Raw genomic sequence first — 16,670 nt, forward strand, 5'->3', positions numbered from 1 at the left:
TAAACTTTACCAAGTCTTCCCTTATTTCTTAAACTCCATGCCCGATCAAATGGTGACACATAAAATGGAACGGAGGGAGTACTATTTATATATACATGATTAAAATTTTCTTTTATGTATACATAGCTAACGTCAAACCTCCCTTCGACTAGTTCATATATTTATTTCTAAACCCTTAGTAAAACTTCCCTCTCCGCCACTATATATATGCACACATTCTCACAAATAATTTTACTACAAAACTTATTTTCTCTTTCATTCATTGAACACAAATTTTTGCAATGGGAAACTGCAATTGTTCAATGAAAGGAGTAACAAAAGATACAAGAAAATCATCAAGTGACTTAAATTATGCTTGTGTTATGACAAATTCAGGTGAAATATTAAACCTTAAAGGTCCCAAATTAGTTAGACAAGTGTTGAATGAATTCCCAGGTTACAATATTTTCAGTTCAAATTGTTTGTCTTCACCATTACATGATCAAGAAGTGTTAGTTGATGGACAATTTTACTATCTTCAACCTGTAATTGAAAAAGAAAACAAAGAGGAAATTGGAGTATCATCTATGGAAGTTTTGCCTGCTCAACAACAAGGTTCGTTCGAGTTCTGTTTCATTTTATGTGACACTTTTACTTTTTTATTTTATTTTTTGCATTTTTTTATTACTGGTTATGTTGTTTGGACTTTTCAAAAATGTTGGGTTGGTGTTTGGTTTTAGATGGTTTATGTTGTTTTTGGAGAATCTGACATCATATTAACTGACATCTCTCTTTTCCTCTTCATTTGTTTTATGTTTTTCCTCAGTAAACATCTACATATAGTGGTTTTAAAGTGTGAAATTCTGACAAAGTGGTTTCGGATGAACCTCTTACGTCCCCTAGCTTCGTTTTTAACCGCATATATAGTGGTTTTAAAGTGTGAAATTCTGACAAAGTAGCTTCAGATGAACCTCTTCCGTCCCCCTAGCTTCATTTTTAACCACATATATAGTGGTTTTAAAGTGTGAAATTCTGACAAAGTAGCTTCAGATGAACCTCTTCCGTCCCCCTAGCTTCGTTTTTAACCGCATATATAGTGGTTTTAAAGTGTGAAATTCTGACAAAGAGGCTTCAGATGAACCTCTTACGTTCCCCTAGCTATATTGTATTTCCTAAAATGATATACTGACAATATCTCTTTAAGGAAAGTTATTTTCGCGCAATAAAAGCCTTTATTTTAATTTTTTTTTTCTTTGCTATTTCTTAACAGGTGTTTGGAGAGTGAAGCTAATTATAAATCCACAACAACTAGAAGAAATATTTTCAGAAGAAGGAAATACAGAAGCATTAATTGAACAAATGAGAATTGCTGCAAATATAAGTTCAATTGGAAAGCATACAAGAAGTACTTCTTGTGGAGTTAATTGGAAATCAACTCTTCCAAGTGTATTTAAGTTACCTAATGAAAAGCAAAATAAAATACTTGCATTGGATCAATCCTCCACTACTAGTCCTAGGTGATGGTGTGGACCCCACGCGGCTCGAATTCGAATTAATCAGAAGATGAATTTAATTGGGTTCGTCCTTGTAGAAGGCAGATTAGATTCAACTATATGTACCAAGAGCGTAACCAGGATCTTTCATTATGGCATGGACCCCATAGGTCTCGAATTCGAATTAGTCAGACAGATGAATTTCGAGTATATCGTGATTTGATTACATGTACAAGAATATAACAAAGATCTTTCACTATATTTTGAGTATATCGAGATAGAAAGTAATTGAGTAGCGAAAATGGACCATCGTCGTACAAGGTATATTAGATCCGACTATATGTATTATGACATATTTAAGACGACAAGTAAGATATACAGATATTATGACATATTTGAGACGGCAAGTTTTAAATAATTATGATCATGATTTGAAGTTTTATGCAAAGTTGATATGACTTTATTGAGATATGTATGATAAAAGTATAGTAAATGGACGATGTATAAATTTATTCCTAGTTTATGCCTTTTTGGTTCTCACTTTTACTTTTTGCAATTTATTGCTTTTATACCAAATTCAATGTACTAAAAAATCTCTTTCCCACCTGATGTTCAGTATTCGTTCGAAGCTTTGATTAATCCGGATATTACTTTAAAAAAATATATAGTTTCTGACAGACGTTCCATCTGAAATCGGCTCATTCATAATGTAGTCCTTAGAGGTTAGAGAGTCGAATTAGAGAAACAATTTGTGAGACACGAGTGCAAACCTACTATGTGTAAGGTTATAATTCTCTCGATATTATATACTTTTTTATCCTATAGTGAATTGGTTATTTCTGCTCATGATTATAGGTTAATTGATCTAACCACATTAAGTTGTTGTGTTTCCTTCGATATATTTCTTTTTTATTAGATACAGCCTCTGGCAGAAATGCAAAGTAAGGCTGGGGCCCTTTCCCGGACACCGCGCATAGCAATAGCTTTAGTGCACCCTTTTTTTATTATTTGTTTTTCATCGTTCACGGTTTACTTTATTAAGTTCATTGCAACACCTGATTATTTTGATCCGAACACTTGTAAATACTTGTTTGAAAGAATAAGAATAAGAATTGACATTTCTGGATGATAGTAACATGAAAGCATATATTCTAGTTTCTAATAGTCATAACTACTTCTAGGTGAAGAATCCAAATCTAGAGGTTCTTGAGAACAAATTGTAAGGCGTTGAAAGAAATCAGTCAGTATTCAGAGTCGGATCAGAATTCAAGATTTAAAGTTAGCGGACTCAAAATTTAGAGTCAGTGGATGGATCAGTACTCAGGATCTAAAGTTAGCGGACTTAGAATTTAGAGTCAGTGGATAAATCAGAATTTAGATCTTAGTGGATGGACCAGAATTCAGGATCTAAAGTTAGCAGACTCAGAATTCAGAGTTAGTCCATTAGAATTCAGGATCTAAAGTTAATCGACTCAGAATTCAGAGTTAGTGGATGGATCAATATTCAGGATCTAAAGTTAGCGGACTTAGAATTCAAAGTCAGTGGATGAATTAGAATTCAGATCCTAGTGGAGGGACCAGAATTCAGGATCTAAAGTTAGCGGACTTAGAATTCAGAGTCAGAGAATGAACCAAAATTCAGGATCTAACGTTAGCGAACTCAAAATTTAGAGTAAGTGGATGGACCAGAATTCAGGGTCTAGAGTAAGGAAACTCTGAATTCAAGGCCTAGAGTCCGCGGATTCAAAGTTCATGACCAAAAGTCGGCGGACTCAGAAATGTATACGTATTTTGATATAAGGAAAAAAGTTCAAAATATACCTGTACTTTGACGAAATTTATTGTAATACGCTTCAATTTTGTGGGGATCCTATGACCCCCTAGACTATTTATTACCGTATTTCTATGATATATATTTTCTCAGCTGGACCACTGCGTGAATACACGCGCATTGGCGTGTAAGGGTCTAAAGTGGTCTAACTGAACAAATATATGCCATAAAAATACGGTAATAAATAGTTGAGGGGGTCATAGAACCCCCGCAAAATTGAGACGTGTTACAACAGATTTTGTCAAAGTTTAGATATATTTCTGACTCTTTTCCCTTTGATATATGTAATTTGGTGAACAATTTTTATTCCCAGGCAACGGCACAGTATAAAAGCAATAGCATATGGTTCCCATAATAATCAATTTGACTACTAAAGAATAAGAAAAATTATTGAAATGGAAAAGTAAAATAATAATAATAATAATAATAATAAAAATTATAAGAATGTTCCTAGGAATGTGAATAAATAACTTTTATAAAATGTAATCATAAAAGGTTGTGTGAAATAGATATAATTCTTTCACTCTTAATCGAAAGTTTCGAATTCGAGCCATGAAATGAAAAATATTCTTATTGAAAGCATTTCGTTGGCGTGAATCAAAAAAGTCACCAATTTTATTATCCAGTGAAATTCCACAAGTGAGGTCCGAGGATGGTAGAGTGTACGTAAACCTTATAACTACCTCGTGGAGGTAGAAACACTATTTTCAAAAGACCCTCGGCTCAAGTGCAGCAAATTCAGGTATAAAGAAGAAGAAGAAAATACAGCGACGACTAACAATGAAACAGTACAAAATCTACGCGAAAGTTACAAGAACAATAATAAAAAAGTGTTATAGTCGAGATATAATAAACAACAAACTAGGATCATGACAAACACCAACGAGCCTAAACCCTCGAAAAGTAAGACAACACTCCCACTCGACTACCCTTATACCCTAATAAAAATGTAAAAAAAATAAAAATAAAAATTCTACCTCGCACGTGAGGATATGTTAAGAAAATATAATTTTATTTTATAAAAGTATGATCTCTCTAACTGTTTAAAAACTACGAACTTTTTAATTTCCGATTATACTTTTTTAATCTATACAAAACAATCAAACCTCTCTAAAAATTGATTGAATGTTTTATTTAATTTCAGTAAATTAACTACTTAAATACAGTTACTTGTTGTTGAACTAACTTTTTTTCTTAACATCATCAACTTACTTTTACCTATAATAATAATTAATCTGTTTTATTTTTAAGATTATGTAATAAATATTGGTGTACAATGAAAATAGTTGGAGTATAACATTGTCCATAAATTCAAATTGTCAAAAATGTTTATTAACAACATATTGTCAATTTTCAATATTATTAAAGTCATTAAGGCTAGTAAACTGTAGCTATTATTAGCAATTACACTTTGTTTCAAAGTCAAAAGCAGGCATTCTAGATATTTTCAAAAGATATTAACAGGAGTATTGAAGTAACCGAAAAAATTACTAACAATGTTAGCAGGGGGTCGTGTGGTCAAGCCATGGAAATAATTCTTTGTAGAAATATGAGGTGAAGCTACGTACAGTAGATTCTTACAGCCCGATCCTTCTCCGAGCATTGCGCATAACGAAAACTTTAATACACCGAGCTGCCCTTTTTTTGTTTAGTGGGAGTATTATTTTTCAAACAGATTACAGATCTCATGTGACGAGGAGGTCATGGGTTCAAGCCGTGGAAACGACCGCTTACAGAAATGTAAGATGAGGCTACGTACAGTAGATCCTTGCGGCCCGACCCTTCACCGAGCACCGCACATAGCAGAAACTTTAATACACCGAGCTACCCTTTTTAATTTAGTTAGTAGGAGTATTATTTTTCAAACTGATTACAAATCTCATGTGACGAGGAGATCATGGGTTCAATCCGTGAAAACATTCCCATGCAGAAATGTAAGGTGAAGCTACGAACAGTAGATCCTTGTGGCCCGACCCTTCACTGAGCACCGTACATAACGAAAATTTTAATATACCGAGCTGCCCTTTTTTGTTTAGTGGGAGTATTATTTTTCAAACTGATTACAAATCTCGTGTGACCAGGAGGTCATGGGTTCAATCCGTGAAAATATCCCTATGCAGAAATATAAAGTGATGCTACATACAGTATATCTTTGTGGCCCGACTCTTCTCCAAACACCGTAAATGACAAAAACTTTAATACACCGAACTACTTTTTTGCTAAGGAGGAGTATTATTTTTCAAATAGATTACAAGTAACGTAATAAAATAAAAATAAATAAAATTATACTATATAACTAGTATTCTCTCTCCATATACATGGATAGGGAGACTTTACAACACATGGATAATATAATAAAATGGGTTGTGCTTTAAGGAAAGAAGAAAGAATACATGAAGATCAAGCTTTACTAGCAGCTCAAACACATTGTAATTTTCTCCTCCTTCTTTTTCGAGTCGTGGAAACAGTCTCTTGCAGAAACGTAAGGCGAGGCTGTGTACAATAAACTCTCGTGGTCCGATTCGATCCTTTTCTCAACCCCGCCGCGCAGAGCGATCTTCTTCTAGTCGTGAAAATAGTCCGTCGCAGAAATGTAAGGCGAGGCTGTGTACAATAGACTCTTGTAGTCTGGTCCGGTCCTTTTCTGAACCCCGCTGCGCATAGCGATCTTCTTCAAGTCGTGAAAACAGTCCTTTGTAGAAACGTAAGGCGAGGTTGCATACAATGGACCCTTGTGGTCTGACCTGGTCCGGTCCTTTTCTGAACCCCGCCGCGCATAGCGATCTTCTTCAAGTCGCAGAAACAGTCCCCTGCAGAAATGTAAGGCGAGACTGCGTACAATAGACTCTTATAGTCCGATTCAATCATTTTCTGAACCCCCGCCTCGCATAATGGTAACTTTAATACATCGAACTGTCCTACTTCTTTTTTCTTTTTCCTTTAAATACTAAGTTTGTTTTTGCAGTTTCATTGGAAGATATCAAGTCATTAACTGAACTCTACAAAAAATTAAGTTGTTCTATTTGCAATGATGGATTTATTAGCAGAGTAAATTCTAATTTCTTTCTTAATCACTTTCATATTGTGTAATATTTAGTGAATTCCCTAATTAAAAGTACTATAATTTCAAAAAAAATAAAATTTAAAAAAATTGTTACATTATTTTTGTTACAGGAAGAGTTGCAGCTTGGATTATTCGGAGATAATAAGAAACATTCTTTGTTTTCAGAAAGGGTGAGTCAACTTTTGCTTATCAGGCACGGATTACGATGCAACTGAGACGAATTCAGAATTTAAAATCAACAACGTACTCAGTATATTTTCGCTTAGTAAGGTCTATCATTACCTCAGACGAGAGATAGAGAGGTTGTTTCCGATAGACCCCCGGTTCAGGATAAAACAATTTAGAAAAGAAATAGTAAAAAGACAAGATATAATAGAATTTACCTCTCGTACACTCAATAATACCATAAACAAGACTCACCAGGTAATACAATAAACGACACAACATTCTGAAATCATACCAGTACTATAGCTACTAGTAAAGTTGTTGTCATGTGATCAGGAGGTCACGGGTCGAAGCCTTGGAAACAGTCTCTGACTGAAACGCAAGGTAAGGCTGCGTATAATATACCCTTGTGGTAGAGCCCTTCCCCGTACCCTATGCATAGCGAGAGCTTTAGTGCACCGAGCTGCCCATTTACTATAACTACTAACATGTATTACAGTACTCCTACCTAGCTACTAGCACTGACGCACTCGTTCCTACTATCCTAATCTGCCTTCTCCACGCCATCCTATCTAGGGTCATATACTCGGTAAGCTGAAGCTGCTTCATGTCATGTCTAATCGCCTCCCTACAATGCTTCTTCAATCTACTTTTACCTCGCCTGAATCCATACCTAGCCAACCTCTCACACCTCCGCGTTGAATCACCTGTGCCCCTCCAATATCACCTGTGCCCCTCCAATATATTTTTGTTTTTACAAACATATTTCGAACCAAATGGATTATGTATGTGTTCAGATTGAACGTGATCTTATTATTTATATTTTGAAAATTGATTTATATACATGTATAAAAAAATTTGATTTATTTTTTTTTATTTTTAGATATTCAATTTGTTTGACTCCAACAAGGATGGACTAATTGACTTTGGAGAGTTTATACGTACACTAAGCATATTTCATCCTAATGCTTCTCAAGAAGAAAAAATTTATGGTAAGAAAAATATTTTTCGAAAAATATTATTTTCTAATGTTTCGCAATTAGAAAATATTTTGTCAAAAATAAGTCATATTTTTCAAAAATTGTAAAAAAATAACTTTCGTTGTACCAATTAATTTGAGATTATGTTTTTTGATTTTGCAGTTACATTTAAACTATATGATATATGGCAAAAGGGATTTATAGGACGTGAAGAGGTGAATAATTATTAATTTATTTATACAATATGATTATATTTAATTGAAGCTAGATAATTAAGCCTTATTAATTTATTTCACTAAGATAATTTTTTTATTTTTTTTCACTTGAATTTAGGTGAAGGAGCTTATTTTTGGGTTGTTATATGAGTCTGAATTAATACTTACTGATGATATAGTTGAAGCTATTATCGATAAGGTATCGTACGAAATTCATCGCTAAATAAATCGTCGCAAATGAAATTTATTGCTATTATCGATAAGGTTTGAAATATACTTAAATTTTATCGAAATTTATTGTAACACGTTTCAACTTTGCGGGGGTCCTATAACCCCCTTCGACTATTTATTATTGTATTTCTGTGGCATATATTTGTCGAGCTGGATACTGCATGAATACACGCACACTGAGCGCGTGAGGGTCTGAAGTGGTCCAGCTGGACAAATACATGCCACAAAAATACGGTAATAAATAGTCGAGGAGGGTCATAGGACCTCTGAAAAGTTGAGGCATGTAACAACAAATTTCACTAAAATTTAGGTATATTTCGGACTCTTTTCCTTATTATTTACATGCAACTTAGTGGAAAATATTGTCATTATCATATATTTATAGTTAATTAACTAATTATTTTTTGCTAATTTATTTTTTTGTCCATGAAGACAATTGGGGAGGCAGATTTTAATGGGGATGGAAAAATAGATATAGAAGAATGGAATACTTTTGTAGCTCAAAATCCATCTTTATTGAAGAACATGACAATTCCATATCTCAAGTAATTCTCTAATCTTCCACTATATATACTTTATTAAAGTAAAAATATAAAATATTTATCATCACTTTGAAATAAAGTAAATTTACCTACTATAACAGTAAAAGTCATGAAATTATTAGTATTTCCTAATGTTAAATAAATAGAACTATGTTCGATTAGGAGTGAAGCATCTGGTACCCTCTTGAACTATGACCAAATTTGCTACAACACATTCTAACTTTACGGGTCCTATTATTCCTGAACTCAATTTTAACGTATTTTTGTCCCCCTTTTGTGCTGACGTGACACCTTTTATCAATCTTTTTAGCTGACGTGGCAACTTTAACGTGAGTCCTATTTTATGCTATATCAAAATTGAGTTCAGGAATAATAGGATACTGTAAAGTTAAAGTGTGTCGTAACAACTTTGGTCATAATTCGAGCGGGTAATGAATGCTTATCTCAATAGCTTAGAGAATACAAATGATCAGAAAGTCAGAATTTCGACACAAGTTACTCACCACGTCGGTGTTTTACGTGTGGAATTTAGAACTCCATGACGAATTGTGACGTGGCAGTTTTTTAACAAAAGAATTGTTTTAATTGCTTGATCAAATTTTCTCGTTATTTTACTGAATTAGCAGGAGTTGTTTTGTTATATTACAGGGATATTACACCTGCATTTTCTAGCTTTGTGGTGAATACACAAGAATGAAGAGATTTACAAGGATTTCTGAGTTATAAAAATGATGACGTGGCACATTTATCTTCATTAATCGAGCCACATATAGTAGATATATAGTAGATATCGAACATCAGATGAAAAATAATAGTAGATATATAGTAGATATCGAACATCAGATGAAAAATAATAGAGAATAATAATAGAGAATAGATTTCATACTTGGTAAAGGATAACTTAGGACTCATTTACTTTACTAAAGCTTTGTGATACTAAGATTATTCGTCTTCTTTGTACAATTTTATCTATAATTATTTAGAAGTTGATGAACTTAGAATTGCAATTCATTATTTCTAAATGTTACCTATACAAATGTTAATGTAGATAGCAAAGATGGTCAGTATTTCGGGACATCGAATTCTGAGATGCACTCAGCTCAACAACATTTTTGGAAAGTCCAAACAATCGTATGAAAGCCAAAAGAAGTTAACAATGCCTCCGGTCCGTCGGGGACATCGCTGAATTGCATGCATCTACCTTACAATACAAAGGTTATCCAAACATAAAGCTAAGAAATGCTATACAAGTTTATAGTAAGCATAGAACAAAGTGAAACAGAATCGAATAACAACGTTTTGCAAAGAGTCTTCGTTCTACCTCCAGGAAGGGCAACATCTAGGCTGTACTGAATACACTAAAAAGGACTAAACCGAGCGGGAATCAGCTGGATGGAGATCTGTTATCACTTCACATAACAATCTAAAAGTAATGATTTGCAACGACATGGATTCACGGCTTAGCACAGATATATTATCACTTGCCAAAATGACCTCTAGCCCATGGCGCTACATACTGAACACCGCCTCCATTTCTCTTTGGCATGTTGTACTGCTGAGATTGCATCTTCATCCTCTGTTCCTTCATATTCGCAAATAGAGAATCTAATGTCTGAGGTCTCTGCTTTGACACTGCCTTGACTTCTGGCTTTTGTTGCTACACACACAACACAAACTCCGTCACATTCTCTCAGACATCACAAGATCTATACTAGCTGGTCTCCAAGACCGACAACGTTACATCTTCTCAGATATCACGAGATCTATACTAGCTGGTCTCCAAGACCGACAGCATCACAAAAAGAACTGATGACTTGAATGGACAAAAATTATTGGAACACCGACAGTAATACAGCCCTTGGCATCGGCGGAGCTAGGATTTCCACCAAGGGGATTCAAAATTTGAAGAAAAATTAATCCAAGGGGGGTTCAATATCTATTATATGTACATACAAAATAACTTCAGTCATATATAAATAGTATAATTTTCCGTTGAAGGGGTTCGGATGAACCCCCATGCCAAAGGCCCTCCTCGGTGGAAAGCTTGACATGGAATTGGGACTTCCAAAGAATAAAAACAGAGGACCTTTATGAGTTCAAGGGAAGAATCGTATAAATTTTGTTTAACCTGTCGTACCTTAGGCATAAACCTGCCACCATTTGTAGCATTCTTTGGAACTGGAGGAGGAACCCCAAACCTGCACAGTAACAAAAAGAGAATTGAAGAGACGGTAGGGAGAAGTACTTATCCACAGAGTTCTTACTAAAGTGTGAGCAGCACCAAGTTGCAGGACATCCCCGGTGATGGACCACTATGAAGATATAATTTTTTTACTATCAACTTACAATCGGTCCACAAATTAAAACCTCTTAACTAGCCAAACCTTAGAAACTGTAGCAGCATCCAAAACAGAACTTGATGGCTTTCACCTCATCCCCATAAGGAAACAAAGTCCAAACTAGAACTATTGACGGGAACACAGATGTGGAAGAAATACACTCCTTGGTATTTGGACAAATCATCATCAATCAAATGTCCAATAGTGCTCCTAACTTCAGCGTAACGGCTTTCACCATGATGCTACAACTGCTTTGATATGATAAGAGTAGCGGCTAACTTCCCAACATCACATAATTCAACTACAAAATTTAAAGCCCCCTCATACATCCCACAAACTTAACTGCTTCTGTTAAAGAGCTTAAGAACAACATGCAATCTCTAGCCTCCAAAACATTGCCACAAGGTCATCTAACAAACCAGAGTTGGATACACGCCCGCGCAAAGAGAAGTATCAACATTTACATAACTCACAACAACCATTTCAAAAAACAATAGTACCATGCCAACCATAAATGATACAATAATATTATGTAGAGTTGTAGAAGGCAAAACATAAAATGCACAGCAGCCTCACAAACTCATCACTGAAAGAAATCCAATGAATGTCATGTGTCATGCTCCATGCCTTTTCAAACTTCTATCAACATAAATTTTGACAGTTGGGCAGAGGAAAAAAATGCAGAAGAACTGATTATACATGTCCCAAAAGAAATTCAGACATATTTGACATGCTCCATGCCTTTCCAAACTTCTTATCAACAGAAATTTTGGCGGTTGGGAAAGGAAAGAAAATGAGAAGAACTGATTATCCAAGTCCCGAGGGAAATTTAAAGACAATCCATTGCAAAATAGTGGCCACTTCAAATATAAGCTTTTCATGAGGACATATTTATTAAACCCAAAAGAAAATCACTGATTATCACAGGACAAGTTTATCCAAGGGCATCCATTCATATGAAGCAACCATTCCAAAACCTCAAACTTACTAGGCATCACATACCCCATGATGTTGGCTCCACCAGACAAATTTCTAGAAACTACGCAGTTATCTGAACACGGGGGAAATCTCATTATAATACTTTTTTTATTCCAGCTCCCCAGATGCACTTCAAATCCACCTTATTAAGAGTTCCACACCTTGGGGTGCCCCAACACCAACTTAAAGAGAGAAGAACTCAAATTCAACAAATGCACAACAAACTAAAGTCAACAGACGTTGTAGAATGGTGTAGCTTTTCTAACGGAAAGCAACCATATCATTTGACACTTGAACAAACTTCCAAAGTCCGTAATTTGAATATCTCCCCACCGGACCAACAGGAAACAGCATGTTTTGAAGTATATAAAAGCAAGGAGAGACACATGGCAAATTCATCTACAATAATTAGGACCACAATTTACCTGCATCAAATGAGAGTTCAACTGTTACTCTTACTCCAGATTTAACCTGGGGTTGTGCCAGGGAATAAATAAACAACAAGCTTAATCATATATTAGCATCACGCTTCAAAACACACCTCTGTTTATTTACATTCACTGCCCAGCTACGATTGAAAACCCTATTGTGAATAGGAGCAACTGCGGCCCTTCTGGCAGCCTCAGTTGCCAAAGGAAACTTGTTTCCCTGAAAATTTGATCTTCTTTGAGCAAGAGCCCCCTAAAAAGAAGAATACCAGCACAAACGGTGTCTTTAAGTATCCAACATTCACAAAGTCGAGAAAGAATCAATCAAAATTCTTCATAGGCTGCGCAAATGTGAAGAGTACCTGTCTCATAGATGATCTTGAGTCCATAAACCTTTGTATCTTAGCAGATTTATCCTGAGCTATGTTATTAGAAAATTTTTGGCTTCTATTCTGCAAAATAGCAGATGATAAATGTTAAAAATATTCCAAATCAAGCTGATAAAAGCTGAGAATGAACACTAAATGGTCCGAGAGTGATGTGCTTACTGAAACCCTCTGCTTCTTAGTATGGTTGGTGTTTGTCTTGGACATCTTGATGATATCATCTGCAACCACCAAGTGATTATCAGCAAAAGTGGAAGCAAACCAAAGGATAGACGTAGAACATATATAGCTGGCGGGCATACCTAACGTCATGTCCATTTTCTTCTCTGTAAGCGCAATAGTCTCACTTGTCAGCACTTTAGCTGCCATCTGGGGGGGGGGGGGGGGGGTCGGTCAACTGAATATAACATGGAAATATCCAACTAAACTTGAAGAACAGCAGAAGATACAGGCACATAAGGGGGGAAAAAAATCAAAGAAGTCAAAAGAAGAAGAAATATCAAAATCGTTGCCTTTCCTTTCTCTCCCCTTTTCTCGGAGCATATGAGGAATGTAATAGAATACTTTAGTAGTTAAATCAGACAAATAATCATGCAGGAATGCAGTCTACATGAGAACCCTTACCAGTTTCTCCAAATTCCATCTAGAATCTAGACATTCCCATCCAATAAGCTAGCAAAACAAAGAAAATCATCGATACACATTCTCAAAAAGTAACAGTGCATCATAGTTTCTTCTAGGAAATAAATCAACGACCTCATAATACAACAAAAAAAAAAAAAAAAAGATATAAAAAGAGCAGGTTCCAGCAGCAGCAACACACCACAAACCAGTCACGCATTAGCTATACGAAGCTGGTTTACATAATAGACTATCTACTCGGACCTCTTCACAATTCGTCTTATTAGGTGTTCCCTTTAAACAGTATAGGCTCTCCTTATCTCATAGTGACATAAACAACTCTAAAAATCAAGTCTTGCACTCATCTATTTGGTATAAAAGTTTTCCATGTCAACATGACAAAAGGATGTAAAATGAAATCACTAAAAAAGGCTTCCGTAACAGTGATAAAAACCTGAAAGATGAACTTAGGTATCCTATAACAGAAAATCCGAAAATTTAACTAATTAAAGCAAATCTTCCACTATTACGAAGCTTTTTCTGAATATCAACATGAACATAAATCATGAGAAGCATAAACTGTCTCAAAAATTTGCAGAAAACACTACAGATGTTCCTTATCTCATTGTGACTTACACAACACTAACAACTAAGCCTTTAGTCAGTTATAAATTCTGGAATTTTCATAAAATTAGGTCTCCGATAACTACAGAATCAAAAAAATTGAGCTAAATAAAGCTAAATTTTCACTCTTTTGAAACTTTTGAGCAAAATTTTCACTTACGAAGCTCTTTGTGAATAACAATATGAAAAAAAATCAATAAAAAGTACAAAGAGAGCTCGGAAAAAAAGCTATCTGCACCAAAAATTGCAAAAAAAATCCAGAATACTTGCAAGAAAATTGGCAACAAAAGAATACCTGTATATGTTTCATAATATTAGGTCTCCGATAACACACAAAATCCAAAAAATGAACTAATCAAAGCAGAATTTTCACACTTTTGAAACTTTATGAGCTAAAAAAACATGAAATAAATTACATAAAAATACAAATAGAGCTTGTGACAAACATAATCCGCCTCAAAAATTGCAAAAAATATATCAAAAAACTTGTAAAATAAAATAGGTAACAAAAGTAAACCTTTATATGTTTCATAATATTAGGTCTCAGATAACACACAAAATCCAAAATTGAACTAATCAAAGCAGAATTTTCACTCTTCGAAACTTTATGAGCTTAAAAAAAAAACAAGAAACGCGTTACCTAAAACGATAAAACGAGCTCGTGAGAAACATAATCTACCTAAAAATTGCAAAGAGAATATCAAAAAGCTTGTAAAAAAACTGGCAACAAAAGTATACTTGTATATTAGGTCTCCGATAACACACAAAATCCAAAAATTGAACTAATCAAAGCAGAATTTTCACTCTTGAAACTTTATGAGAGAAGAAAACATGAAATAAATTACATAAAACAGCTCGTGAGAAACACACACTGCCTCAAAAATTGCAAAAAATACATCAAAAAACTTGTTATTAGGTCTCCCGATAACAACACCAAATCCAAAAATTGAACTAATCAAAGCATAATTTTCACACTGTTGAAACTTTATGAGCTAAAAAAACATGAAATAAATTACATAAAAGGATAAAAAGAGCTCGTGACAAACATAATATGCCTCAAAAATTGCAAAAAATATATCAAAAAACTTGTTATTAGGTCTCCGATAACACACAAAATCCAAAAATTGAACTAATCAAAGCAGAATTTTCACTCTTTTGAAACTTTATGAGCTAAAAAAACATGAAATAAATTACATAAAAGGGTAAAAAGACCTCGTGAGAAACACAATCTGCCTCAAAAATTGCAAACAATATATCAACAAACTTGTTATTAGGTCTCCGATAACATACAAAATCCAAAAATTGAACCAATCAAAGCATAAATTTCACACTTTTGAAACTTTGTGAGCTACAAAAACATGAAATAAATTTCATAAAGTACAAATAGAGCTCGCGAGTATCATAATCTGCCTTAAAAATTGCAAAAAATATATCAAAAAAATAAGTAACAAAAGTAAACCTGTATATGTTTCATAATATTAGGTCTCCGATAACACGCAAAATCCAAAAATTGAACTAATCAAAGCAGAATTTTCACTCTTTTGAAACTTTATGAGCTAAAAAAAAGGAAATAAATTACATAAAAGAACAAATAGAGCTCGTGAGAAACACAATCTGCCTCAAAAATTGCAAAAATATATATCAAAAAACTCGTAAAAAAATTGGTACCAAGAGTATACCTGTTAATGCTAGTAAAATCGAATAGAAGATGATGGCCTTTCTGAAAATTGCAGAGATTGAATGCTAGGGTTTCGAGCTAGAGACGGCCAATTTAGAGTGATGAAAAAAATTTACAGTGAAAAAAAATTATGAAGAAATATTTATGAATCTATATATATAGGTAAAGGCGGTGCACGCGTTTGATATATTGGATCGATCACGAGTTAATCACGTGCTCCTCTTATGACTTGTTTGGATAGTTGTTAATAGTTTTAAAAGATTGATCAGTTTTGATTTGCCACGGATTTTAAGAAAATAAAGTAAATTTTGAATCTTGTGGTTTTAAATTAAAGTTAGTCAAATGTACTAAAATAAACTTTTTTTTTTTTGAAATGTGCTTTTCATCATGTATTATTGAAATCAAACTTGAGTACATCAGTAAATCAGAGGCGGAGGGTTAGTATCCCACTCCATCGAACGAGACATAGAAATAGATGCTCTGACAAGACAATGAGCAACCTAATTCGCTGATTTAGAAAAAATTGACAACTCTTTGAGAAGAGTTTTACAATCAAAGATCACAAGAGTTTTGTGGTCAAATGTATTAAAATGAACTTTAGTTTTGTGGTATTAAATAGATCACGTAGAAAGTTGGAATTTAAGTTGTCAGTAAAAGTAAGGATCGTTCTTTTTGAAACATACTAAAAAAAAAGTAGGTCATTGTTGTTTAAACAGACGGAGTAGTATTTTTTTTCGTTGTTGTCAACAGTGGTGTCTGGACGATTAATGTCATGTGATATCTGCTACCTCCCATCAGTAACAAGTATTGATTGTTATTTTAAAAAATTAATGATTAAAAACACACTTACTATTGTATTTTTTTTTACTAGTTTCATACTTTAACTATCGATTGTTGTTGTTTGCACGGTCTTTTGTGTTAAAACACCTCGATGTTGTTCTTATTTTTAATATATATAAGTTAAACTCTTTAACTACCTCACCTTTCTGAGGTAGTGAGAAGCATTGGGTACACTCTATCATTTCTAGACTCTACTTTGTGGAATATATCGAGTAGGTTGTCGTTGTTGATAAGTTAAAACTCTTTAGTTTTGAAAAGAATGCATTGAATGAAAGC

General features: G+C 34.1%; 3 protein-coding genes across 5 annotated transcripts; 2 read left to right on the forward strand and 1 right to left on the reverse strand.

The window, feature by feature from the left end:
- Positions 1-218: 218 nt before the first annotated feature.
- Positions 219-1,990, forward strand: LOC124890931. The gene is made up of 2 exons (XM_047402777.1): positions 219-594; positions 1,250-1,990. The coding sequence occupies exons 1-2, from the start codon at positions 282-284 to the stop codon at positions 1,498-1,500; spliced, it is 564 nt and encodes a 187-aa protein (XP_047258733.1). The 5' UTR covers positions 219-281; the 3' UTR covers positions 1,501-1,990.
- Positions 1,991-5,629: 3,639 nt separating this feature from the next.
- Positions 5,630-9,609, forward strand: LOC107863424 (calcineurin B-like protein 4). 2 transcript variants are annotated; one of them, XR_007049454.1, is made up of 9 exons: positions 5,630-5,732; positions 6,269-6,351; positions 6,478-6,537; positions 7,416-7,524; positions 7,675-7,727; positions 7,846-7,926; positions 8,391-8,503; positions 9,149-9,276; positions 9,330-9,609. XR_007049454.1 is itself a non-coding variant. In XM_047402787.1 (8 exons), the coding sequence occupies exons 1-8, from the start codon at positions 5,663-5,665 to the stop codon at positions 9,195-9,197; spliced, it is 618 nt and encodes a 205-aa protein (XP_047258743.1). In that variant the 5' UTR covers positions 5,637-5,662; the 3' UTR covers positions 9,198-9,609. The 2 variants fall into 2 exon arrangements, 1 of the variants encoding a protein (XP_047258743.1); XM_047402787.1 differs by having other exon boundaries at positions 5,637-5,732; positions 9,149-9,609.
- On the reverse strand, positions 9,610-15,714 carry LOC107851822. Of its 2 annotated transcripts, XM_016696927.2 has the most exons (8): positions 15,556-15,707; positions 13,256-13,303; positions 12,934-13,000; positions 12,794-12,852; positions 12,608-12,697; positions 12,359-12,498; positions 10,638-10,698; positions 9,610-10,157 (listed from the first exon to the last, which is right to left on the reverse strand). In XM_016696927.2, exons 3-8 carry the CDS (start codon positions 12,998-13,000, stop codon positions 9,978-9,980), a joined length of 597 nt encoding a protein of 198 aa, XP_016552413.1. In that variant the 5' UTR covers positions 13,256-13,303; positions 15,556-15,707; the 3' UTR covers positions 9,610-9,977. The 2 variants fall into 2 exon arrangements, with proteins under 2 accessions (XP_016552413.1, XP_016552408.1); XM_016696922.2 differs by lacking the exon at positions 13,256-13,303 and having other exon boundaries at positions 15,556-15,714.
- Positions 15,715-16,670: the final 956 nt, after the last annotated feature.

This window comes from Capsicum annuum, chromosome 1 (assembly GCF_002878395.1).
Source record: "Capsicum annuum cultivar UCD-10X-F1 chromosome 1, UCD10Xv1.1, whole genome shotgun sequence".
Lineage (NCBI taxonomy): Eukaryota > Viridiplantae > Streptophyta > Magnoliopsida > Solanales > Solanaceae > Capsicum > Capsicum annuum.